The 26,232-nt window shown below is 54.6% G+C and overlaps 7 protein-coding genes and 1 non-coding gene across 8 annotated transcripts; 6 read left to right on the top strand and 2 right to left on the bottom strand.

The window, feature by feature from the left end:
• Positions 1-702: 702 nt before the first annotated feature.
• Positions 703-1,688, bottom strand: BKA78DRAFT_52989 (uncharacterized protein). The gene is made up of 2 exons (XM_066893318.1): positions 1,458-1,688; positions 703-1,400 (listed from the first exon to the last, which is right to left on the bottom strand). Exons 1-2 carry the CDS (start codon positions 1,572-1,574, stop codon positions 738-740), a joined length of 780 nt encoding a protein of 259 aa, XP_066739212.1. The 5' UTR covers positions 1,575-1,688; the 3' UTR covers positions 703-737.
• Positions 1,689-2,637: 949 nt separating this feature from the next.
• On the top strand, positions 2,638-3,446 carry BKA78DRAFT_258417 (nucleolar essential protein; the record flags this gene model as incomplete). The annotated part of the gene is made up of 2 exons (XM_066885281.1): positions 2,638-2,916; positions 2,970-3,446. 2 exons carry the CDS (start codon positions 2,638-2,640, stop codon positions 3,444-3,446), a joined length of 756 nt encoding a protein of 251 aa, XP_066739211.1.
• Positions 3,447-6,078: 2,632 nt separating this feature from the next.
• Positions 6,079-9,093, top strand: BKA78DRAFT_339034 (uncharacterized protein). Its single transcript, XM_066890276.1, has 2 exons — positions 6,079-6,686; positions 6,738-9,093. The coding sequence occupies exons 1-2, from the start codon at positions 6,517-6,519 to the stop codon at positions 8,797-8,799; spliced, it is 2,232 nt and encodes a 743-aa protein (XP_066739210.1). The 5' UTR covers positions 6,079-6,516; the 3' UTR covers positions 8,800-9,093.
• A 2,361-nt stretch (positions 9,094-11,454) lies between these two features.
• On the top strand, positions 11,455-12,992 carry BKA78DRAFT_326790 (uncharacterized protein). The gene is made up of 3 exons (XM_066889462.1): positions 11,455-12,367; positions 12,419-12,522; positions 12,575-12,992. Exons 1-2 carry the CDS (start codon positions 11,841-11,843, stop codon positions 12,501-12,503), a joined length of 612 nt encoding a protein of 203 aa, XP_066739209.1. The 5' UTR covers positions 11,455-11,840; the 3' UTR covers positions 12,504-12,522; positions 12,575-12,992.
• Positions 12,993-13,269: 277 nt separating this feature from the next.
• On the bottom strand, positions 13,270-14,893 carry BKA78DRAFT_258517 (uncharacterized protein; the record flags this gene model as incomplete). The annotated part of the gene is made up of 7 exons (XM_066885289.1): positions 13,270-13,748; positions 13,799-13,853; positions 13,901-13,929; positions 13,976-14,357; positions 14,407-14,609; positions 14,656-14,673; positions 14,728-14,893. The coding sequence occupies 7 exons, from the start codon at positions 14,891-14,893 to the stop codon at positions 13,270-13,272; spliced, it is 1,332 nt and encodes a 443-aa protein (XP_066739208.1).
• Positions 14,894-17,032: 2,139 nt separating this feature from the next.
• BKA78DRAFT_241215 (ASST-domain-containing protein) lies at positions 17,033-18,675 on the top strand (the record flags this gene model as incomplete). The annotated part of the gene is made up of 3 exons (XM_066883916.1): positions 17,033-17,365; positions 17,533-18,477; positions 18,532-18,675. Coding segments are annotated over 3 exons (1,422 nt in total), but the record flags the coding sequence as incomplete, so codon positions are not given.
• Positions 18,676-21,909: 3,234 nt separating this feature from the next.
• BKA78DRAFT_52468 (uncharacterized protein) lies at positions 21,910-23,356 on the top strand. The gene is made up of 4 exons (XM_066893316.1): positions 21,910-21,963; positions 22,130-22,448; positions 22,501-22,610; positions 22,657-23,356. Exons 2-4 carry the CDS (start codon positions 22,289-22,291, stop codon positions 23,107-23,109), a joined length of 723 nt encoding a protein of 240 aa, XP_066739206.1. The 5' UTR covers positions 21,910-21,963; positions 22,130-22,288; the 3' UTR covers positions 23,110-23,356.
• A 146-nt stretch (positions 23,357-23,502) lies between these two features.
• Positions 23,503-23,587, top strand: BKA78DRAFT_t176. Its single transcript has one exon. It is a non-coding gene; the product is annotated as a tRNA-Thr (tRNA).
• The last annotated feature ends 2,645 nt before the right edge of the window (positions 23,588-26,232 follow it).

Genomic DNA, 26,232 nt, shown 5'->3' with positions numbered 1-26,232 from the left:
GCTCGGTAGTCCCAATTATCGAGTCGCGCCTAGGGATTAAAAGAAATACAGTCCTAGTCGGTACGCGTTAGAATTGAGCGAGATTGGCCGCGAGGATAGAAGGGATAGTCCTGTCCTACCAAAGAAAAGTACCAGCCTTGGAAAAGATGGAAAAGGGCCAAGTCAGAACGCGAGTGGCGAGGAGCAAAGGGTCAAGGCATTCAGGCACTGCGAAAATCACTCTATGGCGTGGGATGGAGGTTGGATGGCAGGGCGACTGCTGCGCCAGAAGCGTAGCAGAAACGAAGCCGCGGTGCCCGGAGCGGCGGGCGAACGTCAGAGGTGCAATTCATTGGCAGCCGTTGGCGAATCGCAACAGGCGGGTCGGGGCGGCGACGCGTCGGAATTGGTTGTATTGTGTTACCAGCAAGCATTGCGACGTCTCGCGTCTGCATCGTGGCCGTCATTGTTCGTGCGAACCGGTCTTGGCCCCGTGTCAGAGGTGCGTAAGCGCCACCATATACCGTCGGACCATAGTGTTCCTCCTCTTCCCAGCCGCCGATTCGTCCTTAAGCGATTCCTGTGCAGGCGGCTAACTGCCAACATCGGCGCCAGGTCTTGGACCTGCAGTGTTTCAGTTCCCATTCGAGCTGATGAATGTGATTGCGAGCTGATGGTGGCGAGATAAATGTTGTATTCTTTCTTCTGCACTAACCCCAAGCTGGTCCTTCATCCACATTCCTTCTCTTGAAACTCTTCTAGATCATGACCATGCCTCCTGTCGCGTTGATAGTTTGTCCTGTAACCCATCGGCTCGATTCTTCGGCGAGGAAGCCGACAACGCTGGCAATGTCATCGGGCTTACCGACACGACCGAGGGGCGTTACGGCCTTCAACTGCTCGATTAATGCTGGGGGAGCGCGACTAAGCATTTCAGACTCGGTGGGACCAGGTTCAACTGCGTTGACGGTGTGGCCAAAGGGGCCTAGTTCGATGGCAAGAGCGCGGGTAAGAGCCTCGAGCGCGCCCTTGGAAGCAAGATAGACGGTGTAGTACGCAACGGCAGACCGCGCTCCACTGGAGCTGATGTTGATGACACGTCCGGGAGCACGCAGGTGCGGCGCGACAGCTTGCGTCAAAAGGAGCACACCACGCACGTTGAGGTTCATAACTTCGTCAATGTCCTCAGGAGTAATCTCGTCCAACTTCTTGACCTTTTCGACGGCCGCATTGTTGACCAGGATGTCAATCGATTGCCCGAATGCTGCAGTAGTTTCGGATACAATCTTTGCCGGCGCATCGACCTTGCTGAGGTCGGCTCGGATGCTGATGGCTTGGGCGCCATTGCCGAGACCATTGATTTGGTCAACAAGCGTTTGAGCGATCTTCGTACTGTTTTCCGACGTGTACGTGAGCGCGACCTGGAATTGCCGTCATTATCCTGTGCCCACATCTTGACTCGGCAGTTCCAAATCTACCTTTGCGCCACGGGTGGCCAGCTCAAGAGCGATAGAAGCACCAATACCACGAGACGACCCCGTGACGATTGCGACCTTGTTCGCCAAGGTAGGCTGGATGTTGCTAATGGAGCCCATGATTGATATTGTGTTGAGAGGTTGAGAGTTGGGACGACTTTTCCAGGGGCATTTTCCGGAGACGTCTGTTTTTATACAGCGTCTTTCAATGACCAATCCTGAGCCAATTCATTGCTGAATGACCAAGAGGTGTCCCAAAGAAGTTGCCATGATGCCATTCGAGGGGTAATGTCCGGGGCCTAATGAGGGGAGGTGATGAGGCCAAAGATCGGTATGAGGTTTGTTCGCCATGTCTCCATTGAATGGAATGGTGTCATTGGTAATCAGTGTCGGGGACAAGGAGTTAGGAGCAGTATCTGGATCGAGCCAATGTTCAGCCCCCACAGGGACCACGGGTACCTCCACTGGGAAGCTCGTGGCATCCAAAAAAGGAAGGAGCCCGAAGTCTGCTCGAGCATTTTTCAGCATTTATAAACAAGGTCATGCCGAGCTCGACCATAGCCTTGACTTGTCCTAGACCTCAGCTGCGAATGAGCCGTGGTCGAAGCAGGAAACGTGTGCTGTGCCGGAGTCGGCATTGTCCATGGGTCGGATCATCGTTGCCGGAATGCGCACGGAGAATGGAATGAGCGCGGCCGACGAGCGGAGTGGGAGCGGGTTTGGCAAAGCGATCGAGGCCAGCGGGAAATAGTCGACAGCGGCAGAGAGCGGGATGCGAAGAGGTGGAGTGCAGGACGGAGGGTTTTAGCTTCAGCTTGGGTGTTGGTCAAACTGCGGAGATTGGCCGTAGCGAAAAGGGCGAAAAAGTCTGCGTTGGGGTCGTGAGTCTTCTTTGCTCTCTCTCTCAACACTGCACACAGTAAATCAAACCACCCGACCGGCGGATTTTTCATCTTTCGTATCATTTTTATCATGGCATCATCGAACAAGGCCGAGGGCGGTGTCAAGCTCGAGCAGAGCCAGGACGAGAGCCCCCGCCCAACCTCGATGCAGCAACGCGGAACCAAGAGAATCAGTCAGTCTTCGGCCCCAAACCACCACCACCACCACCACCTTCCCTTTGTTTCTTTTGCCGCACCAAAACACGCTCCCTCGCTCGGTTCGTTTCGTCTAACTGGGCACCATGATTTTCGACCACTCAGGAACCCAATCGCTGCCTCCTCCCGACCTCCCGCGCCTCGTTGCCGAGCAGGCCACGCCAATCCCTCGAAGCGACAAAGATACTCAACGCCTCATCGTCGTCCTCTCCAATGCCTCTCTCGAGACCTACAAGGCTTCCCACGCCCGCGCCGGCCCCGGCAAAGATGACAAGTACTCGCTTCTCAACAGCGATGAGCACATTGGTATCATGAGGAAAATGGGCCGCGACATTAGTGACGCGCGCCCAGACATTACCCATCAGGTCGGATCCAGTCTGCTATTCAACATAGTCCAAGACGGTTGACATCCTTTTAGTGCCTGCTCACCCTGCTTGACTCGCCCGTCAACAAGGCTGGCCGCCTGCAAATTTACATCCACACTGCCAAGGGCGTCTTGATCGAAGTCAGCCCTTCCGTCCGCATCCCGCGTACCTTTAAGCGCTTCGCCGGTCTCATGGTCCAGCTCCTGCACCGCCTCTCCATCAGGTCGACAACTTCCCAGGAAAAATTGCTCAAGGTGATCAAGAACCCAATTACTGACCATCTCCCGCCAAACTGCCGCAAGGTCACCATGTCCTTCGACGCCCCGGTCGTCAAGGTGCGCGACTACCTCGAAGAATTGAACCCCAACGAAAGCATCTGTGTCTTCGTTGGTGCCATGGCCAAGGGCAAGGACGACTTTGCCGACGATTTCAAGGACGACACCATAAGTATCAGCAACTACAGCCTCAGCGCCAGCGTGGCATGCTCCAAGTTCTGCCACGCTGCCGAGGATGTTTGGGACATCCTCTAATGTCCATGCGTACCCCGTACGTATGACAACACAAGTTTCAGCGGCGCAAGATACGAAGCATGGCTTCGGCGGTGGGGAGGATAGCTGGGGTTGTCCTGGAGCTGCGATCGCAACATCAAAGCTCTGGCACGACGTCCTGTCGCGATGAGGATCTGTGGAGCGGTCTCTGTTTTCGCAACCAAAACACAAGGCTTTCAACAGACTCACGGCGTCTCTCTTCGCAAAGCACTTCAACTTGCTCTGCGACTTTTCCTTGATACCATTACGTAGTGCTCACTCGAATAGGGTGCGTTTAAGCTGGCGTTCAAAGGCTGAAAAAGGCAAGGTGTTGGGGGGATAGGACTCAATCACGACTTTAGTCGGCCCTGCCGCTTCCATCTTGAGGATCATCCAGCAAGACCTGGATACTAACGCGTAGATCCCCGAATCAAAAACTTCATTACATGCGCAACACACGACCAATGGCCATCCTGACCCAACATCCATATTGAACCATTGAACGATAGAGCCACTTTCAGGAAGCCGGATCATGACAAAAAAGATGAAAGAAAAAAACACTGATCGATTTGTTGAGTTCTTGTTTTCATATCCCTAGGCCTGCCACGCCGGAGAAAAAAAGCGCTCATCCCAGGGCTTCGAGTCACGATTGATGTGGGTGAGGAGACATAAGGTGCTACTTTGGTCGAGATAAGGACATTGATGGATTTATGGTCTGCCATGCGCCGAGGAACTTCCGCAATCCACTGCAAAAGTCCACAATGCCCTTGGCGCAGACTGCTTGCCTATCTGCAATATTAGTCAAAAGGAAACAAGCTGGCAGCAGGGAAGGACGAGGCGAGCGAGGCCCAGCCAGCAAACAACGTGACCGAGCCGCATCAGTCTGTTGGTTGGATCAATGTCATCCTCGAATCAGCAGCCCATCTGATGCAGGTGAGATGCGTTAAGCGTTGCGTTGCGGGGCACGCTCTCTGCCACTTCAGATACGAAGAAACCCAACGCAGCGCGGTGCAGTTGCGCTCCCGCTCTGTCGTGTCACGCTCAGTCCGTCTCGTTTCTCTCCGACTCTTCAGTTATAAATACGAGTCCACTCGTCTCTCGACTGCTGCGGCCTCATTCTTCCCTCTGGTCAATCGGCGTTGGTGTCGATGTACGTGTGCCAGCCACCGGCTGCCAGCCACCCAGATGCCGACATGCATGCATGCAAGTGGCGACCTGACATGACAGTCTGGGCCTGGTCTGGGCCATCCTCTTTTCCTCATTGTCCACTCGAGCTCACATTGCATTGCATAATTACAGCACAGGAAACGCAAGCGCTACTGCTGCATAACCGGCTGGCGATCCCCGGCCGTTGTGTAGCCGCCAGACGTGATGCATGCGAGAAGAGTGCAGAATCTGATGGATGGGTGAGGAAACAGAGACATGAACCGCAGCAGCAGACAGGAAAGAGATGGCAAGTTTCGAGCGTCAGAGATACAGCATGGCCGTGAAAGTGGACTGTTGTCCAGGTATCAGTGGCAAACACTGCGAACGGCTCGCCGCTCAAGTCCATGCTACATGGCGTACCATATTCCAGTCAAAGGGGTCTGCCTTTCCTGCCATTCATCACAGCTGTCACATCTACCTGGTGCATTGAGCCGCAGAAGCATTGTTGCACAACGAGGCGCACTGCCCCGTGGTGCCCATACGGGTTCTCAGGCGGATTGTATGTCCACTTGGCAGTCTTTGGCAGCGCCAGTGATACGAGTTGGAAGGTGGTCGAGGTAGGTAGGCAGCTACAGGAGTAACGGCTCCGGCGGCTGCCGCGCTTGTCTACTGGTCGCCTGTTTGTCTCAGTCGCTTCTCCGCCGACTTTGGTGAGGAGTGACTAGTCGCAATTACTTGAGTGAGTGCCTCCATGGTGGAGCGTACTGGCTAGCCTCTTTGGCCCGAAGGTGACGCTACAGGAGAGCTCTTACCCCTCGTTCGTCTCCTGCTATCGGTCCGCTGCGGCTCGGACGGCCCGTGAGCTGCAGATGAATGTCGGCGCTTTCTTGTGTCAAGTTCAGGGTCTGCTCAGGAGAGCCTCGACGTTGGTTCTTGGGTGCACTAACAATGATAGGCACGGGTTCGAGAACGGTGCAGATGATGAGGCCGCTGCCTGCTCCGCCTTCTCGACTATGTGCATCTCACTGGCTCAAGCAACATTTACATGTTAGACCAGAGCTCTCATGGATAGACCATTGACAAGGCGGACACAGTGCTGTCAGAATGTAACACCATTTCGACCTTGCGCATCACCCATCTCTTTCCTTATTTGACCAAGTATCGCTAGGACTTGACCTGGATTTTTGAATATTGAACAGTTTGCAATCGTCATATTGAAAGTCCACTTACCAAGGATCGACACGTCGAAATCTAGCCGCAGTAAGCCTCCAAAAAGGCTGCTCGAATCGGACTGCTCTCGATCCAGAGGTACATGCAGGAGCATGCACACATACAGAAAAGCGACCGATTGAGGTCAAGAGTGAGGCAATCACTGTGGCCAAGACGGATCCCAGGCCCATTCCGCGTCCAACCACCAAGTCGACAACGTCTTTCAACCGCCAGCCTTACGTGGCCATGTGCGCTGACTGACGAGCGCTCAACCTGCCTGGCGGACCACGGTCATCGACGGTGCCAGATGCGTTTGCCGACCGCGACCAGGATGCTGCAGCGCTCCCCTGCGCATGCGTCGCCTTCTTTCGGGGCTTCTTTGCGCGCTTCGCCCACCTCCGCCCGAGCGAGCCCTGCCTCGACGCGGTAGGTCAAGTAGCAGCAGGAACGCTGCTCGTCTGCCTGGGAGAACTTCGCGCCATGATCTGTTACTGGGTCGAAGGAGCGCCTCAAGCAGGATTGGGGCGTTGCGGGGCGTCAGGAGTGCCTTTATCCGCAGCACACCCCCTCCACGATATATAGACCGGAGAGGTACAGCGGATGCAGCAAACATCTACCCAGGTAGATCATCTCACCTTGCTCACCGCAATTCTTCATCTTTACACTCAATTTCGCAAAAGTCTCTTTAGACTTTTTGTTTTTCTTTCTTTTCGTCAAAATGCCCGTCTCTCACATCGGTCTTACTGTCACTCATCTCCCTACGTCGTGTTCATTCTTTCTAGCTGCTCTTCAACCTCTCGGCTACCGCTTTATCGGTCAGCAGGGAGCTCAAGTCGGACTTGGAATCAACAATGAAGCCGATTTCTTCATCACCCAAGAAACACCTGGGTAAGTTTTCCCTCGCAGCAAGCACTTTCGAAATTCTGACCATTTCACTAGCATAAAAGCGGGTGCTGCTCACATCGCATTTTCGGCACCAGACCGGATTGCCGTCCGGGATTTCTACACTGCGGCATTAACTGCCGGTGGTCGCCCTCACGGCTCCCCTGCCACGCGAGACGAGGATAATGGCGTCTTCAACGCCGCCGTGCTCGACTTTGACGGCAACAGCATCGAAGTGGTCTTTCGCGAAAGTGTAGACCCCATGGACGACACGGCATCGGCCGTGGGTGGAAAGAGCCGAGTGCTGACATGGCGAAAGTCTGTCAGTGAGAGCCTGAGCGACGGCCAGTCAGTCGTCAGCGCAAAGTCGGCATCCAAGACGGCCATGGTACCCTTTGCGCAAGCTGCGCAGAGCGTGGTGTCTTCTGTTCGCTCGCAGTCCATAGCCGCACCCTCTGTGGCACCCTCTCAATCCATTAGCCAGGCTCCTACTATGATAAGGACAAGCTCCGCTCCTGTACAACCACATGCACAGACTCAAGCCTCGAAAGAGCTGAATCCGGAGCTGATGGCCGATGCTGGAGCGAGGAAAATCATTGGCACATTAATCGGCGCTGCGGCCGGGGCAGCGGTGGCATACGCCATGGTCAAGAGCGAGCGTGGAAGCGCCCGAGAGGAAGCGGAATGGATAGCATCCCAGAGAGCTGCTTCGTCCAAACCTCCTTCAATCAAAGCACCCAGTCCACAGCCGCAACAACAGCAGCCAGTCCAATACATGTATACGCCGTCTGAAGTCCACCGGATCATGCAATACGAACAACAACAGAGCCGCCGCAACTACAGCGAGACGGAATCCTATTACAGCTCGCCGCACCAGCAACGAGCAATCGAAGCTCCGCCGGCCAGGAGTGCCCACGCGCCCACTCTCGTCTCTGCCCTGCAGGCGGGCGCCACGTCTGTCCGGCAGGGACACTCGCAATCCCCCCATCGCAACTTTAGCGAGACCGAAAGTCGTTATAGCACGCCCGACAGCAGAGACCGGTATGCTCGCGCTGCTCTCGAAGCAGCCCCTGTCTCTGCAAAGGCCTACCTCAACCCGACGTGCCAATCCGTCGCCCAGTCATCACCGCATGACGAGGCCATTGACTACATCCCCGCCGGCAGCGCGGTTGCAAAGAGCCACTTTTCCATCAATCGCTCAGTGACGGCGCCCAGCGTTGTGTCGCAGACGAAGAAGAGCGCAGCACCATCGGCATCAGGGGCCTCGCCGTCCAAAGCTCCCTCCAAGGCCCCCTCGAACGCCCCCTCGAACGCCCCCTCAAAAGCCCCATCCAAATCCCCCTCCAAGCTCGCCGCCGACAACGACGCCGCAAGCGCCACCCGCCGCAGCTCCGCGCCCTCCACCCACTCGCACCACTCGCACGCCAGCAAAGCGGCGCCCGACGACCCCGAACGCCGCAGCTCCGCCGGCGGCAGCAAACACGCGTCGCGCGCCACATCGCTCATCTCGTCCTTCGTGCCCGACTACGCAGACAACGGAGCGTCGTCCTCGCGGCGGTCAAGCACAGGCGGTTCCAAAGCTTCTACCGTGCGGCCGAGCGGCGGTAGCGCAGAAAAGGCGCCGAGCCTGCTGGGCAGCGTGCTGGGCCGGGCGGCCGCGGCGGCGGAGGCGGATCGTGAGGGACGCGGCGGAGGGGGCGAGTCGGACAACGACACAGTGGCGCCGAGCGACAGCATCAGCAATGCAGGATCCTCGCCGTCGTCGCGGCGCTCGCGAACGGGCGAGAGCAGGAGCGGTGGCAGTAAGGTGTCGAGGCATTCGTCGAGGCATTCTTCCCACTCGCATTCGCACTCCCATTCCCATTCGCGTCGAGGCAGTAGGGACGCGGGCGCGTCGTCTGCGTCGACGAAGGATAAGGATAGGCGCTCGAGCGCTGGTAGTCGCAAGAGCTCGCGGGCGGGTGTTACTGAGGAGGCGGCTGTTCTCCCGGATGCTGTCAGTGAGGCGAGTACGGTGAAGCCGGGCTCGGTCAGGAAGGATAGCGTTGTGAGCGTTTCGTCGGCGAAGACCTCGCCTTCCAAGGCGAGGTCGAAGAGGGGGAGTCGGGTCGAGGCTTAGGTCGTCAATGGGAATAGATGTGTAGAGGGCGAGGTGTCGTGAGAAGAAGAGCTGCCTCGAGGGGTTTTCATCTTGACCGATATAACTATGTCCATGGGCTGCGGTTGTCTTTTGAATGTACTCTAGTATACATATTGCTTGCATCAGAGCGATCCTGTCGTCCTTCATTTGCGACTTGGTTTCGAACATTTGGCAGCTTCCATCCCCCTCAGCGCCATTATTCAAAAATGAAGATGCTTATTTTCCGGGCTCAGCACGATCTACTTATCGAACATTGACCGTGTGACTAGAGCCATGTCGTCGCATTCCTGCCACGAGCCCTTATCAGTAACAGCTCATGTGGACATCGAGACTGTAAGTCGGGTATGAAAACCACGGCTCCCTCCCCCTTTTCCGCCAGCATTGCGGTCAAGCAATTCCTGCTCTCAGGCAATGCTCGGATTTGTGACTGTTTCTTTTGGCCTCCCAGAAAATGCCAAACTCTCTGCGGGATCTTTGCGTTCAGTTCAGTAAGTACATGCCCGGGTGAGTCAACCCTTGAATTCAGGGGTCAGCAAAACCACAAAGTGCTGCTAATTAGCGTCACAGTGTTGAATCATTGACATCTTTTGGTGGTTTGATGTCCAATTACCAAGGCACTCTTATCGACTGTCGCCTGATTAGGTCTCAACTTCTTCTTTCGGAACCAGCACTAGTCGCACCACGCGGAGCTCTTCCACGTGCGCAGTATCCCCATATGGCAAGCGCGCTGAAGTCCGCTGAGTATAAGAACCTCCTCAAATCGCTCCCTCGACTGCTTCCACACTCGGGGAACTAACGAGTCGCATTGACAGGAAGACAATCATCCCACTGTGTCTGCGGCTGAAACCCCTCGTCAAATCTTCGACTGTGGTGCTCCTTTGCTTTCCGCATCGTACTTTCGAAAGCCATTCAATACTCTCTCGACATCTCCTGCTTTTCAACGATCGCGGATGGCGATTTGGAGCAGTGTCGAATAATGGTGACTTGCATCTTTGACTCTCAATCACAGAGTGCCCAAACGCTGACGGACTTGCTTCCTGGTCGAATTCCACCTGCAGAGTCACTCATGTCACGCGGAGTCCTCGCACGTGGTCAATCTTTGCCTCTGACAAGGCTAATGGTATAAAAGCCAGTGCCTCGGCTCCAGTTCCTAGATTCTAACCGTAAAGGCCTCCAGCTGCTTCTGGATACGGAACTACATTCCGTCCTCGACTGCTGTCTTTGCTTCAGCTCTTCTCAGTTTCACTTGCGTCCTGGCTCGCCCAGGACGTTGAGTGAACTTTGACTTGGGGCTCAGGGGCTCCAACTTTGGAAGCGATGCTGTCTTTTGTCAACATCTATCTACAAATTTGTTTGATCATGTTAAACAGCACTATGCTATTTCGTTCTTCCCCTGTGCCATGGAGCATCCAAAGACTGAAGTTTGGGCCAGCTGGCGTGAGCGCCGAAGGCAAGCAAAAAGAACAACCAAAGTGGCCCCAGACAATTTTGACGGTACAAGAAAGGGGACAAGCAAGTGACCCACATTGTGACTCTCTGTCTTTGCAAAGCTGGATGAAGCTGCAGAATGAAGTTGAAGATTCAGTGAGTCCCAGAAGGTATTTATACAAGAAGATCGCAGCCCGTGCGACACGTCTACCCCGTGATCTACTAGCACGGTTGGCTACATGCAGTCAGGAAGTTGGAGCAATCTTGACCATGTGCATTGGACCTCTGCAACGGTATAAAAGCAGGACAGCTCTCCCTTCAGTCCCTCGCTCATGCAGTCAGTCTTTGTGCGCAGACTCAGGGATACCGTACGGCCGAAGCCACTGTCTGTTCGTGAAAGATGGATGACATTGACATATCACTGGGAGTTGCTCCTCTACTAACCTTTCACTCGGCCCGTGGGATCTCGCCAACGCAAAGGAAGCTTCTCCCCGTTATCACAGTCAATCGACATGCCGTTTCAAAGTAACGATGCTCAGCAGCGAGAAGCATGGCTTGAATTCCTTCAGTATCAGTTGATGTTGGAGTCAGCATAGTCGAGTCAGAGAGGGTTTAGAAGGGCCTCCAGCGCGCGCAGTGCTGCTGATGGGAAGTGATACTTTTGTTGAGTCGGCAGGAGACAGTGAAATTGTCTCTAAGTAGTGTGACCATCAGACTGAGGGCGGATGGAAAGCAAAAGCTGAGAGTCTCTAGGAGGTTTATATAGCTTAAAAGACCTGGTCTGTGGCACGCATCTTCCTCATGACCTACTAGCTCATGTGCTCGAACCGACGTCAGGGAATCACAGCAGACAAACAAACGACCCGTGTTACTCGATTGGCAAGGCAGCTTCGCGCAGTGCCCCACAAGCTTCGTTGTGGCCGGAACACTTCAAGCCATGGTCGTTGTCACACCATCTGACCAGTCAAGAAGAACCCACAGGAGCTTACCCGCGCATTCAAAAGTTCCAGCAGCGGCCAGCCAGACCTACCAAGCAGACACAAGCTGTACATGCGTTATGGCAAGATTCGACCCGGGCCCGGCCGGGGTGATGGAGCGACGGGGCAAATTTTTGATCCTGATTATGGATCATTCGGGACGAAGATCAGGAACGGTAGGCAAGCAGACGTCAGTTCAGAGTGTGCATAGGATTCGTGGACCACTGAGCGAGGTGTTGATCGGCTTTCATTTTTCTACGGATGGTCCCCAAGCAAACGTACATCCGCATGGTGAGTGGACACCAAGAACGCAATCGTAGCTCGACATGGAAAGCTATGGAGTTTCTGTGATCAGCTTTTGCATTTCTCAAGACAAAAGGATGGCCCACCTGTTGACGTTGCTCGGAAATTCGGATATCCAACAGCATTTGTGACTGCCATGATCCGTGAATTCGATCGATTGCAGAGTCTCTGGCCATTCAGGTCGGTGTTGTCAAAGCAAGAGACGTCTTATTCCAGTTCCACAGGTTGGTATTGCTCAGTCGGTTCGGACGCTCGCTGGGCCCGTCGTGGTTGGTTTCTCGCGCTGGTGATCAGTCCACGCAGGGTCAGGATATGAGCGTAATTGTTGCACACGCAACCCGCAATAATTCCATTCATTCGTATTTGCGAAGCGTTTTGTTGGTGCTGGTGATTCATGTCATGCCGCAGATTCTGGATGCAGTACGCCAAGAATTGAATGTCGCTCCTCATGTCGAGATTGTCGCGTTCGAGGCGGTCAAAGATAGCCCAGACGCCATCGCTCCCCTGGTTTGTGGACCGAAGATCCAACGGCGTGTCAATGATGGAGGGTCTAGTGGCCAAGGGGGGGCAGCTCCGAGCGCGGCCTCTCTCATGACCGTCACGTTGACAATGGCCTCTGTAAACGTCCTCGCGGCTCCTTCCATGAGCAAGATCATCAGCGTTGCATGCTTGACGCTGCTCTTGAAGCTGGCCCTGGGTAGACTGCAGCCCGCTCGTGTAGTAGGCCGCTGCATCTTCAAGCTCTCTGACGTGGTGCTCGTTTTGTGTCTTCTGATCAATCGTGGCGTCGCCATGTCGATGGTACCAAGTAGTGAAGTCTCGCTTGGGGCAAGACACGCCTTGCAAAATCATGAGCGTCATTTTCTGGTTAAATTGGTGAAGTGACATACCCTGGTGGTCTCTTGTGTGACACTCGCCGCAATTTTTCTGGCACAATCGCCAGTGAGAGCACTGCTGTCGCTGCTCACAATGTAGGCAGATTGCTTTCCAGGTTCTACAAGTGAATGTCAGTGATTTGGTAGAGTGAGCAGAGGGACTTCACTTACAGCTTGTCGTCCTTGCCAGTGGGATGGCCGTCTTCGTCGCGGTCACAGTGTTCATCGGGCTATACTGGAGATTGGACTCCAGCACCAGAGCTGCCGGTGATGCCGTGTGGGTGGTGAGAGTACAGGTCAGGAGGGCGACGAGTCCTGGAGGCTGCCATGGTGCACAGGATGAAAGTGGGTGTTTTGAGAGGAATAGGACGGTCGTGCGAAGATACATCCTAATTTACAGCACCGGATTAAACAAACTCCGGTGGGCAGGGCAAAGAAGGTGTGGCTCCTTTAGGCAGGTGGGTGAGTTGGTGGATGTGAGCAAAGGAAGGTGCGAGGTGTTGCCTGGTAGCAAAAGTCGTGGCACACACAACTACGACTGCTCCCTGTGGCTCTGTACAAAGGAACGGTAAGCTCTAGTCTTAATTATACAAGGGCCTTGAATGATCCCTATACGTATACCTTCAAGATAGAACACTTCCATGCTTCCATAGCTGCTCCTTTATACACTCTCTGGTCGCTCTGGATCAGTTTCTTGCCTGTATATACCATGAATTTTGCTACCAACCAATTGCGTACAGCTTGCTTGATTGCAATCAACGTTCGGGTGGTTGTTTAGATGAAGTAAAGGAGGAGTTGCCATTGCTAGATGCGCAATCAGGGACCGCGATTGAGGGATGGGGAGTGATACCAAACCTGCCTCCCGCTCACCTCCTCACCCTCGTAACCTGCTCTCTGGCCCTGACCATATCCTCTCCCATGGTCTCCCCCTTTCCCTCTCTCGCCAACACACTACTCTCCCTCTTCCAAATCTCCACCTCCATGCCTCCCTTCACGATGCCCACACGCATCGTACTTAGCAGGTTGTGCGCCGCATTGCTATGCTCATATACTCCACCATTGAATGCTGCAGTGGCATCCTTGCCAATGTAGCCCTTGATCAGCGCTTTGCCGCCAGGATGCTCGGCGATGAAGTCAGTAACATCGTGGACGACGCCTGCGACGAGGATCCAGGCGCGCTTTTCCTTGTTTTCGGGAGAAGGGTTGGCCGAGCTGCGCGCAACGTACTCGTCCCACGAGATGACGGGGAGTTGGTCGAGTGGCGTGCCCCAGTCGAGCGTGGCGCGCGCGCGGTCGAGCTTCTTTTGCGACATTTGGAGGCGACCCTTTTCGATTTCGTTGGCACCTGGTCATGTCAGAATCAGGTGAACGGAAAGGGGTTGGAATGAGACTGACGGAATTGCTTGAGGTCGTAGGCAAGGCCGACTTGCTTCCAAGCCCAGATGAACCACTGCGTACTGTGAGCTTTGGTATGATCGAGAGTCTGCGTCATCGTACCTTTGTTGGATCATACTGCCACCATTCTGCTGTCTGTCAGTCTCTATTCACCAAGTCAGAAATTATTGGACTGACCAATGGCGTTTCTGTAGTCACTTGGGAATTCATGATGAAAGTTGTGATATCCCTCTCCCAGCGTTGCCAGCGCCGTAATCCAGTGGTCGCGCGGACTATTTTTGTCATCAAATGGCTGCTCACCAATCCAATGGGCCAAGCTGTTGATGCAAAAAGTTGCCTGCTGGACGAAAAAGATGCGGCAAATGCCTGCATACACAAGACCACCAACCCAATCGTTCCAGAGCAAGCCGGCGACGAGCGCGGGAAACACGATGCCCATGAAGAGCGCGCACTTGACGTAATGGCGGTGCTGGAAGACGACAACGGGGTCTTCGTTGAGGTCAGAAATGTCGGTGCGGCCAATGCGTTTGGGGTTTTGGTTCAGCAAAATCCATCCCATCTGGTGTACTTAGTGAGGGCCTTGGTTGTTTAGAGGTTTAAGAGCTCACGTGGCTGTACCACAGTCCCTTTTTGACTGAGTAGGGATCTTTTTCAGTGTCCGTGTAGCGGTGGTGCGCTCGATGGTCGCGGGACCACCATCTTATTGACCCTTCGACTGCTCCAGCACCAAAAGCGGCCAAGAATATACGTAGTGGAAGTGTCGCTGAATACGAAGTGTGCGACCACAGTCTATGGTAACCAGCAGTGATGGCTGACCCATGATTAGTCAAGCATTTTCATAAATGTCGAATACATACACAAGCCGGTGAAAAAGTCTGGAAAGTGTCAGCGAGGGTAGGCTCGTAGTATAGATTGATTTGAGGACGCACAGAACACGAAGGCCCAAATGGCAGTCTTCCAGCATAGAGGAACGTAGATGGCGGAGACGCATCCGGAGAAAGGGATGCCGACGGTGAGAAAGACGTTCAACCAATTGACGTGCTGGTACCAATTCCGCAATGTCAGGGGAGTGTCGGAGACGTGCGGACGTGCCATGATGGGCGGCAAAAGTCGATCAAAGGGCGGAAAATACGAGCGCTGGCCTCCTTCTCTTGACAAGTAAAGAAAGTCGACTGACTATATACAGGCATTGGCAACGTCGGATGGGCGGTTCCGTGGCAAATGTTCATATCATAGTCTCGCGATAAAACCCAACAAAACGGTGGGTACGATGCGATTTGGGGAAAAGCGGTGATGAAGTGGGTGGACGTTGCCTAGAAATCCGGGGTGCGTCGAGGCGGAGGGTGATGCTACAGGGCTGAGGTCAGGCCATGGCGTCCCAACCATTTTCGTGTCACGCCATTGGTGCACCACGGTCAATTATGGGGAATATGCACTTTGTTTCTCGACGTTTCCTGGGTTCCCTTTGGCCGTGAAGCTGCAATTGACGGCGTACGGCCGGTATATCTCCTGGCCTCGGTCGTTGAGTACTAGGCGCCAGCTTTTGACAGGTGAGTTGTTCTTCGAAGGATTCTTGCCAAGCCGAGGATATCAATTCCCAACATGGACTCTATTGGAATCAGAAGTATTCATCGCTTCTGTCCGCGGCATCTTGATCATCGCAGGTCCAGCAGTTGACAAACGACAGAACTTCACGTGACCGCCGGACATGATGCCGGAGATTCGAGCAACCTTGCGGAGAAGATAGAATCCGAAAGCGAACCGTATATTCAACATGGATATAAGAATGCATCCAACCAGTACTGGCTAGATGATCAAATTTTCCCCAGATGTATTCCTACGCCGTGCGACGATAGGTTGCCGGTAGCTGCCGCATTCCAAAGCTTCGTGTGTCGAGGGATCATGCAATGGATCGGTGGTCCCTGAATATGAAGCGGGGCAGAGGATGCACATTTGGTTGCCCTAGCAGGAAATGAGCGGTAGCGATGAAGAGATGGAGAAGATGATGAACAACAGCAACATGTGTGTTGGTCGAGATGGACGGACGGAGGGACGGAGGGGAAAAAGACGGAGGCGGTCATGTAGCGTGTCGGCCCGGGAGGACTTGGCACTTGGCAGGGGTAGTCGAGGCTCTCGCGTCCGCTATCTGTTGCATCCAAACCACAGCTCGTCAACATCGCTTGCTTCTTCGTCGCGACAAATTCCAATGCCCGTTGGCCCCTCCAGACCTGATGCCGAGACTTGAAATCACCGATGCGACGCGTCGCAAGGTGCAGAGAGAAAGAAGAAGGACAAAGCAGCCTGAGCCAGCCTCTCAGTGACGAAGGCTGCCAACGTCATCACAATCAATTCAAGCTCCACCGCACGGTCACAGAGGCGACAAAACAACATGACTAACCCAGAGTTGGCTGTATCCGTCAGGCAAATAGGCATTCATCATCCGCGCGGCCTTGCTGAGGATTTGCCGCTTGCCCCACGTCGAGCTGCTCCCTGCGCAACCTGCGAGACGTGATCAGCTGCCTCGTGCGTAAGCATTGCGCTTCGAGAAGATGGGGGGAGGACTGAGGAGTGACCCCTGGGTCCAAGCCGCTGCGACGCGGAGGCTTGCGCGATGCCGTTGTGCAAAGAGAGGGCATCAAACTCCGAGGGAGCACAAACAATGTTGGCCGCGACCGATGCGGCGTTCGAAGCGGCCTTATCGCAGCAAACCAGCGCACCGAATGGCTGGCCTGTGGCTCAAAACCGGGGGCGTAAGTTTGACGTACATGTCCACTGTCGACGCCGCGGCGGGTGAGAGGCTTTCCTTTTGTATCGGAGCGTCGCGCGCAGGCATGTCGAGTGGCTTACGACGCCCATAGCGGAGACTTGCCTGATTTTCACCTCTGCTGCCAAAAAGTCCACGTCTACATCTGCGCATGCGTCGCCCGCACGTGCATTTCGTTGCTGATCGGGCTTTTGATAAAACTCCTTGCCCTGGCAGTCGGTCACCACGATGCCGCCGTCATTTGCTTGAATTCCTTCTTCGACTCTGTCGAGCTGCAGCAGCCCCTTTCTTCCCGTTCGCGCATCCATCTTCAGGCTCGCGGCGGCCGAGCGAGCGACCTTTGCGCCTTCTCATACATCGCCGTCTTAATATCCTCAATGTTTTCGCTTCCGTCCTTTGCAGCGCTTTCAGTTTCTTCTCTGTTGGCCTTTTCGTCCCTCGGACATGCCGACTTAATTCCTTATATCGCCGACAAGGGCTACGACGCAGGCGAATATGGCTCCTATCCCATGCAAGATTTCAAGTCGACGCGCATTCGGGCGCCGCGCGTCAACATCATGGCCACCAGTCCGCAATGCGACGACGAGGGACAGTACATTTTCCTGAATCCCCGTGGTCGCGCAGTGCCCGAGGCAAACCCCATGATCTTGGATTCGGCCGGAAACCTCGTTTGGACGCTGGACGGGAAAAACCATGGAGAAACGTACAATCTGGGTGTCCAGACGTATAAGGGCGAGCAATATCTCACATTTTGGGGAGGTAATGACGCCGTTGGTGGTCATGGACAGGGCAAATATTATATGGTGAGTAGTAGTTGTAGTGGCGCCCTACAGAGCCGCGCGCGGGAGCACCCGCCCCCGAAGCACGCCATCGGCACCTGTCCATCGCACCATTCTGCGAATCGGACCCTTTGTGCAGCTCATCTTTCCATTCCGAGTAACCACGGCAATCGACTGACGTTCAATTGCAGTTTGACTCGAGCTACAATCAGGTCCGGGAGATATCGTCAGTCGGCGCCATCGATGGCGACCTGCACGAGTTCTATTTTACCGAAAACGAGACGGCCATATTATCAGTGTACGAAATCTCTCAATTGGATCTAACGCCGCTCGGCGGCTCGGAGAATAGCTGGGTGTGGGATGGATCGTTTCAAGAGATCAACCTCGAGACGGGCGAACTGCTATTCCAATGGAAGTCGACAAGCCACTACACAGCCGAAGACTGCTACCACAAGTTCGCCGGGGGTGGCACGTCTCCCAGCGGCCCGTTTGACTATTACCACATCAACAGCGTGCAAAAGGACGACAAGGGCAACTACCTCGTCAGCGCGCGCTACTCGCACTCCGTCACATACATTGACGGGCAGACGGGCGAGGTGCTGTGGCAGCTGGGCGGCAAGCGCAACAACTTCACCGACCTATCCGAAGGACGCGCAACCGACTTCCGCTGGCAGCACGATGCGCGGTTCCATGAGAATGGCACCATCATCACGCTGTTCGACAACGGAGCCGAAGCCGGGCTGTTCGAGTCCGAGTACAGCCGCGGCATGCGCATCCGCATCGACACGGAGGCCATGACTGCGGAGCTCGAGACCGAGTACATCAACCCGCAGCACACGCTGAGCAGCAGCCAGGGATCCATGCAAGTCATGGAGAACGGAAACGTGCTGGTCGGCTTTGGATACGATGCAGTCTACACCGAGTTTTCGGCCAACGGCGTCGCGCTGTGTGACGTGCACTTTGCCGCGCAGAGCAGCTGGGAGACGGGCGACGTCCAGAGCTACCGCGCACGCAAGCACAAGTGGGTTGGGCGGCCCAACACAAAGCCTGACATTGTCGTCGAAGGCTCATCTGTCTACGTGTCGTGGAATGGTGCGACTGAGGTTCACCGCTGGGTTTTGGAAGAATCGGATTACGTGCAGATGGATGGTGCAGAGGCTGGCGCCGCCGCGACGGTCAAGGGTTTTGAGAGTGATGTCGGCGAGGCGTGGTTCCCGGTGCAAACGGTCGAGAAAGCTGGATTCGAGACGGAGCTGCGTTTTGGCGTCGAAGTCAAAAAGTACGTCCGTGTCGTTGCGCTCGACAAGGACGGCCGCGTTCTAGCGGCCAGCACACCGGGAACCACGCGGTTGGATGTCGATGTGGCGGGTGTAAGTCTTTTCGCCATTTGTTGCCACATTTCTTATACTAATTTGTCTCCGAGACCTCACAGATCTATTTCGGCTTCCGGATCCAAGACTCGGACTCCACGCCCCTCATCATCCTCATCTGCCTGGGCACGCTTGCTACCGCCATCCTGGGCGTTGTTTACGCCGGTCTCGCTTACCGCCGCAAGCTTGATCGCGTCGCGTACCAGAAGATTCTGGCGGAGGAAGATCAGGATGTTGTCGAGGTGGGCGAGGAGGAGCAGGGCTTGTTGAGGGGACGGTTGTATGAGGTGGAAGATGGGGTGGGCATGAGACCTGTGGATTGGAGGAGAGAGGGAGAGGGTGGCACAAGTGCGGGAATGAGGTAGTGCGCAGGGTCCTTGGGTTGGGCGTTGAGTCGAGGAGCGTGCGAGTGTTGCGATGATACCACCATTTGCTTTGAGAGATATGCGCAAGATCTGAATGAAACAATTCAAATACTCCAGCGTGTCGTTGAAATGGAGTGATTTGTACTGTACCCAATAGATCTCGCAAGACACAATTGGGCTTGTGACGTTTCTTCGAGCTACCTTTCCTCACCTCTGCCATTACCTCATCACCACACTTGCACAATGCCCTGTCCATACTCCGAATCGCGTTTTCCATGGCGCGTTTCGACACGTCTCGCAAAGACGAGAGCGCAGAGGTCCAAAGCTGCGAACTACAGTCGCGTCCAGACAGCCAACGCGTGCGCGTGCGCGTACTCGGGCGACGGGTACCGATCACAAATTGATATCCCGCCGGACCAAATTTTTACCGAGCAGCTTCATACGGCGCCTTTTGGCGTGACTGTCGCTTCCGGTCGCCTCCGTCACAGACTACCCAGAATTCGTCGGCTCGACGCCGCCAAGGGGTGGGACCGATGAGGATTCGACGAGAGCTTGCTAACCGTGTGCTGGTCCATCAATGACTGGCATTTCCCAGAGAAAGTCGAAGAAGTCTCTGCGTTGATTCGGGCTTGTGACTCCAAGCTGTGGTGGATTGCTGGCTCGGCGAAGCGGTGGTTCAGGGGTATGGGCGAGGACGGGCGAGCCGACGAAGTCTTCTCAGCGGGGTTTCGCTTTCTTCGGATGACTGGAACCATGGTAGCAAACTTTCGAGGGAGTAAATGCTATCTGGATTGGTCTTCCCTTGTCGGTTGGCGTTGGTGACAAGTGACTTGCTATCGCGGTGATTCAGGGGCACGGACGAGACAGGGGCGGGGCAACGAGAATGCGGAAATCAGATGATTGAACAGGTGACGAACTTGAACTTGCGGATTGAAACCTGGCTGGACCGCTCTGGCTGATGTGCTTGGTGGCAGACTAAGTCTCTGCGAGTGACACTGACTGTTCAGGGGCTGCGATTAGGTGGGGCGAAGAATCTTCGTCGGTTACTCTTTGGTTTGTATGGACCTATGATAAGCTATGGTACGGAGGCTCCAAGGTTGGGTTTGAGATATTTCTGTCAGGCGGCTGCTTGGGAGAAGGACGAGTCCAGCTTGGGGGCTTTTGCCCGACAAGGTGCTACGGAGTCGCGACTTCCCAGAGCGAGAGAGTTTGAGAAACACGGGCGCAGGTGTCATTCGACACCCGTCTACCAGTGCTTGTGATGATGACAAGGTGACGAGTACTATCACATGTCTCTACGAGAACGACGAAGGGGACCGACTCTACCTGGCACGTTCCTCCAAACGCTGACACAACGACCGCCACTAACAAAATCTCTCAGACCTCGCGACTCCTCCCAGACTTCTTCAACTTAGTTGGAGCTGATTACTCCTACCGAAAATACTTTTCGGACATTTGCCAACCATTGTCAGTCCCACGAGCAAGTGAAGGCAAAAGGAGCGCGGATCAGGCCAGCCTCCAAACACTTCAACACCGTCTTTCCCTCTGAAAGATTACGCGCTCGCAACCGATGGCCATAGAAAGCTCTGAGGGTCCAGATACTTGGTACGGTCTATCGCTGCGCGAAACACTTGAATGTTGTTGAGGCAGTAGACCTGAGGCTCGTCGCCGCTGGGTCTCAGGGGCACCGGTCCGACATGATGTGCCCTTGGCACAAAAGCCTTTGAGCTGTTTGGCATACGCCAAAAAGCCCAGAGCCAAAAGCACATTTCTATGGTTGAGCCGCCGCGAGCGCGTCGATCAAGCACTTGCGCCATTTGTTCCGGTGTGGCCAACGGCACCCGCAGACAGCCCGACCCGACAACCAAACATTCAACCCCTGACAGCACCCTCGTCCTGACTCACAGAACATCGCTGGAACCAACCGCTTCGACTTCGGATTTCCAAACTTCATACGCCCACGCTACCGCAAATTCTGCCCTTCACGCGGCGGTCTGGAATTTGCCAGCTCTCACCGCCGGCCCCTCGCCCGAGTATATAACACCTTCTCCTCCCCTCCTCTGACTTTACAACTTCCACCAAGAGAGGGCTGAGCGAACGCGAGAGAGCCCTCCACTCCAGCCTCGCCGCAACGTCGCGATCGTTGCATCTGGCCACTCCCCAGCCGCCGGTCATCACACAAAGGTATGTCTCTTCTGCCCCTGAGCTTTCGTCTTCATCGAGCGACACGTCGGCAGACAGGCCAGCGAGAGCTACGCCGCCCTCGTCTCGCCTCCGAGTCTCCTCAGAGTCGTCTACTATGGCCTCTATCTGGCAGTCTGCGGACACACAAAGGTATGTGTCTCCAGCCTCTGAGATTTTGCTTTTCACCGAGCAGCAGGCAGTTCAGCGCGAGGAACCTCTGCACTCACTCTTCCTTCACCCCGACCGGAGAGTCTGAGCTGCTAGGGCGCTTTCTGCCCTCTTTCTGACCGCCCCATCGTTGAGTCACAACTTTTCTGCCCTCCCACTGACCGCCCGCCAGAGTATATGTGTCGGCCCTCCGCCCGCCTCTGAAATTTATCATCCTCTCTCTCGACACTCACCTCTCTGCAGCTCTCTCAACGCTGTCGCCCAACGCTGTCGCCCAACGCCGTCACTCATAACTGAAATTACTTACAGCTGCTCTGGCATCTCTCTGAATGCTACCGCAGGTATTAAGGTATGTTTCCCACTGCCCCAAAGCATCTCATCCTGAACGTCTCATGTCATCGAGCAGTTGGCAGGCAGACATCGACACAGGCCAGCGCAGGCCGACCTTTACTCCAGCTTGCAACGTCGTCGAATAGCGACATCTTCGAGCCTCAGCTGCTCTCGCCTCTCTCCTACCGCTTGATCGGCTGCAAAGGTACGTCTTTTGCGTCCGAAATTCCCACCTCACTGAGCGACCGGCAGGCAGACCGGCAGCCTGCAGGCCAGCATGGGCTCCCCCTCTACTCCGACTTCCCTCCGGCGTCTCTGTAGCAACAAGTTGTGAGTCACATCTTTCTGCCCTCCTACTGACCGCCCGCCAGAGTATATGTGTCCGCCCTTCTCTCTCCTCCGAAACTCATCATCCTCTTCCTCGACACTCTCCCACGTCTCTGCTCCAGCTCTCCCAACGCCGTCGGCTCACGACGCCGCTGAGCTACAGCTGCTCTGGCATCTGTCACTACTACAGCAAATGTCAAGATATGTTTCCTCCTGCCCCTGAATGTCTCATCTCCTCGAGCGGCTTGCGGGCTGGCAAGCAGACAGGGCGACAGGCCAGAGTAGGCCAGATTTTCCTCGAACTCACGACATCGTCGACTTGGCTGCTCTCGCTTCTTCTCTACTGCTTGCTCAGCCGCAAAGGTACGTATTTTGCCGCTGAAATTTCGATCTCACTGAAGCGACAGGCCGGCAGGCAGGCTCGCCAGCGTGAGCTCCCTCTCTCCAGCTAGGGCTCCCTCTCTCCGGAGTGGACTGCCTCTTGACTCCGACCTCCGTCTGGCTTCCGGCGTCTCTGGAGCAACGGTTCGTGAGTCACCCTTTTTCTGCCCTCTTACTGACCGCCCTCCAGAGTACAAAAGGTCTCGCTCCGCCGTCTCTGAACTCATCCACACCTTTCCTCTCCACCTTTCCTCTCTCACTGCTCTCTGCCTCCGGCCATCGTTTCTTCGCTCCATCTCTTCGTTCCAACGTTTCAATTTACTCTCTTTCTCTCTTTACATTCTTCTTGGTCTTCTCATCTTCTGAACTCAATCTGCCTCTTCTTCATCTTTCCGTCTCGTCGTCTCTTTGCCCTGTCGTCTTCCGACCGACAGCGTTTTACCACGACGTCTCCCTTCTTCGCAAACTTTCATCGCTTTCTGGACGTTACACAGATTTCTGTTTCTCTGTTTCTCAAAATCAGCTTCGATTCTGGCTGCTTCTCAACATTTTCCTTGTACGCGTCGCGGTCGCTCTGTTTCCCATTTTCCGACCGGGCAGTCTTTGCTGCCTTTCCTTTACGTATCTCATGAGTCACTTCTGAGATTTCTCATGTTCTTGGTCGAACCAGATTTCCTGGCGCTTTCGCCTCGCTGTTCAGCTGGGAAATCCCTCACCCCAACCTTGGGTCAGCAGTACCAACGGTTTTTCTTCTTCTCATCGAAAATGTCTCATTTCTTCAGCATTCTAAAGGACTTGGTGAGTCACTTCTGGAATATGAGTCACTGCTGGTCTGGAATAAAACCTACCCTCTTCCCTCGTCTCAACTCTTCATCCTCCATCTTCCTTTCATCCTCCTCCGTCTTCTGCGCTCTCTGCTTTCTCGCCACATTTCAACTCCATTTTCATGCTCTGACTCCAGTCTGGTCTTCGTTCGCAAGCCTCAGGTTCGACTCCTGGTCAGCTCAACGCGCATGCATTTTTATCATACTTTCCCGGGCTGGTGGTGCAGTTGGTAGCACGTATCTACGGTGGCAATCGCTGCTATGGATGAAACTCAGGTTCGATTCCTGGTCAGTCCTAGTGTGGTAGAAATGTATGCGCTATTCTCTGGGTTGGTGGTGTAGCGGTAACACGTGTTGGCGGTCTCCGCTGGCGGTCGAGCATGATTTATCCCCGCCTCGTCGTCTTTCACGGCTTCAAATTTTCGACTACAGACTATTTGGCATTCACGTTCGTCTTTCCAATTATCAGATCAGAGTTACTTTGGCGGTCGGACACTCAGTGTCGTTTTGGTGTTGGCGCGCAAAGCGAAGACACGCTCTTTCTCTTCCATCGTTTCATTTTCGCTCTACTACCAATCGAACCACTTCTGCAGCTACTTAGCTGTTTTATCAATATTTCCTCCTCCTACTCTTGACGTGACCTTTTCGGACCCATTTTCAGGACTTTTTCACCAATTCACGGAGTTAGAGCTGCTCCTGTTGGCAGGCAAAACCAGGCCCCGCTTCCCAGCTTCCAGGAAGCCACGACGAGCTACTTCCGGAAGAGAATTGGCATGGCTGCAGTCTGTCGAAGACTCCTTGAGTGACAGGTAAACAGACTTCTGCTTCTTCATTTTTGACGATGCTGATATTCCACCAAAACTCCGGAATCGACCGTATCATCCAGCATCATGTTCGTCGCGATCAGGATGGCCCACGATGAAAAGGTGAGCACCCGATCTGGTCGTTTTCCGTACACTGACTGACGGCTCTGTATCTTTCCTCGTCCGACCGCGACTATGAACTCAGAGTCAGGGATGCTCTCAAATCCCGGGTGGGTGGGCAACCAGCTTCGTGCTGGGGGTGACCGACCGACCAACCTCGCCGACCGACCGACCGGTAAGTCTCCCTTCATCCTTTCCTCCATCACTTCGTGGTTTGCTAACCTGTTGCCTTCAGAGCCGACCGAACGCCCGACCGACCGACCGCCGCCGACCCTCCGCCAGCTCAGCCAGGTCTGAAATCATTGTGGTCCCAAACCTTGAAACTTGACCCCAAAGAACCAGCGTCAACGGCCGCGCTGCATAACAAAGCCTGAGTCGTCGACGCCTCGCTTGCGTATTATACGGCTCTCCCTGTCACTACACTTTATTCCCGAGAGTACACTAGCTGCTTCGGCGGCGGGCGTCTCTGGCTGCCAGACTGGGCTGGCAGTAAAAAATAATAATTCTCAGCCGAGATGCCATACTTCCGAAAGGGGGTCCCTCGCTCTCGCCCTTACCACACCACTTCACTACTCCTATTGTCAGTTCTTTCGGGGTCAAGGATCTCGCGTTACTGATGCCAAACTTCGATCAAGAGAGCCAGCGTCTACGGCCGCGCTGCATAACAAGGCCTGAGTCGTCGACGCCTCGCTTGCGTATTATACGGCTCCCCCTGTCACTTCACCTTCAGCCCCCAGATTGGACTCTCTGCTTCGGCGGGAGGGAATTTGGTTTGCCAGACTGGGCTGGCAAGTAAAAATAATAATTCTCAGCCAAGGTGCCACACTTCCGAAAGGGGGTCCCTCGCTCTTGTCCCCTACCACACCACTGCCCTACTCCTATTGTCAGTTCTCGAAGATTGAAGTTTGGTGTCGAAGAAGTTGGCCACTTTGGTGGATGACCTGGCTGGCCGAGTCAGGGATGCTCGAGTGCTCGGATCCCGGGTGGGTGGGATCTCCAGCTTCGCGCTGGGGGGTACAATGACGAACGACGACTTTCGGCGAGAAAAGTAAGTGTTCAATGAGCCAGCTCATTTCTTGAAGACGACGTCTGTTCTCTGTCTCGTCAGCTTTTCCAGATCTTTCTCCGCTGACATTCGCGTTGCAGCCACGACGGCACATTCGACGGACGACGGACGACCATCAACGGAAGACCATCAACGGACGACCATCAACAGACGACTATCAATCGACCACCGTCAATCGACCACCATCAACAGACGACCATCAAACGACCACCATCAATCGACGACCATCAACGGACGACCATCAACAGACGACTATCAAACGACCACCATCAATCGACCACCATCGATCGACCACCATCAGAAGACCATCACGTTGACCATCGAGTCACGACTGACGACCGCGGCACTCAAACCCCGCTGGTCTCAATTTTTGGAACCTGCTGCTGAACAAGTGGCTGCTTTTTTCGTCTGCGAGCGACGGGCGTTTCGGGACAGTGTGGCCCATCAAAAATCCATTGGCGGAATCACCACAAAGACTCCATTCTTTTTTCGAGCAAGCGAGTCAATCCCAGGCGACATCAGGAGTCAGAGCTGCTCTGCAAGTCAAGCAAAGGACGAAATTCTCGTTTTTCTTTTCTTTTTCGGATTGGGCGGTGGACTGCTTGGTTCGCTGTCACTGGAGATTCGTTTGTTTGAAATGGTTTTCTTTGGATGGTGTTGGGGTTTGTCTTGGTGAATTTGATCTCGGGATCGTTTTTCTTTGGTTTGGATTGGACAGTTGAGTCCGTGTGGTTTGGATTGGGAGTCGTTTGGTCTGGGATGCTCGACGTTGCAGAAGGAGTCAAGACTGCGCTGTTGATTCGTCAACCAAATCGACAAAGGCCTGAGCGAAAGGGGCAATGCAAGCTTACCTGGGGGTCGACCTTTTCTCATCAATCAAATTTTTCTCCAACCACCTGAGTTCTTCGCTCCTAGCTTGACGTGAGCGTGAGGTGATCGTACTTGTGCAGATT

This window comes from Phyllosticta capitalensis, assembly GCF_038381095.1.
Source record: "Phyllosticta capitalensis strain CBS 128856 chromosome Unknown BKA78scaffold_12, whole genome shotgun sequence".
Lineage (NCBI taxonomy): Eukaryota > Fungi > Ascomycota > Dothideomycetes > Botryosphaeriales > Phyllostictaceae > Phyllosticta > Phyllosticta capitalensis.
The sequence above is the reverse complement of the archived record's forward strand: the minus strand, read 5'-3'. Positions and strand labels throughout refer to the sequence as shown.

Excerpts from the sequence above, each read along its gene's own strand:
- BKA78DRAFT_52989 (XM_066893318.1), bottom strand. The coding sequence starts at position 1,574 with ATGGGCTCCATTAGCAACATCCAGCCTACCTTGGCGAACAAGGTCGCA. Across the intron at positions 1,401-1,457 it reads TGGCCACCCGTGGCGCAAAG|GTCGCGCTCACGTACACGTC; the intron begins GTAGATTTGGAA and ends CGGCAATTCCAG.
- BKA78DRAFT_339034 (XM_066890276.1), top strand. The coding sequence starts at position 6,517 with ATGCCCGTCTCTCACATCGGTCTTACTGTCACTCATCTCCCTACGTCG. Across the intron at positions 6,687-6,737 it reads ATCACCCAAGAAACACCTGG|CATAAAAGCGGGTGCTGCTC; the intron begins GTAAGTTTTCCC and ends CCATTTCACTAG.
- BKA78DRAFT_326790 (XM_066889462.1), top strand. The coding sequence starts at position 11,841 with ATGAGCGTAATTGTTGCACACGCAACCCGCAATAATTCCATTCATTCG. Across the intron at positions 12,368-12,418 it reads TCGCTTGGGGCAAGACACGC|CCTGGTGGTCTCTTGTGTGA; the intron begins CTTGCAAAATCA and ends GAAGTGACATAC.
- BKA78DRAFT_52468 (XM_066893316.1), top strand. The coding sequence starts at position 22,289 with ATGTTTCCTCCTGCCCCTGAATGTCTCATCTCCTCGAGCGGCTTGCGG. Across the intron at positions 22,449-22,500 it reads CTGCTTGCTCAGCCGCAAAG|GCAGGCTCGCCAGCGTGAGC; the intron begins GTACGTATTTTG and ends ACAGGCCGGCAG. Across the intron at positions 22,611-22,656 it reads CCGGCGTCTCTGGAGCAACG|AGTACAAAAGGTCTCGCTCC; the intron begins GTTCGTGAGTCA and ends ACCGCCCTCCAG.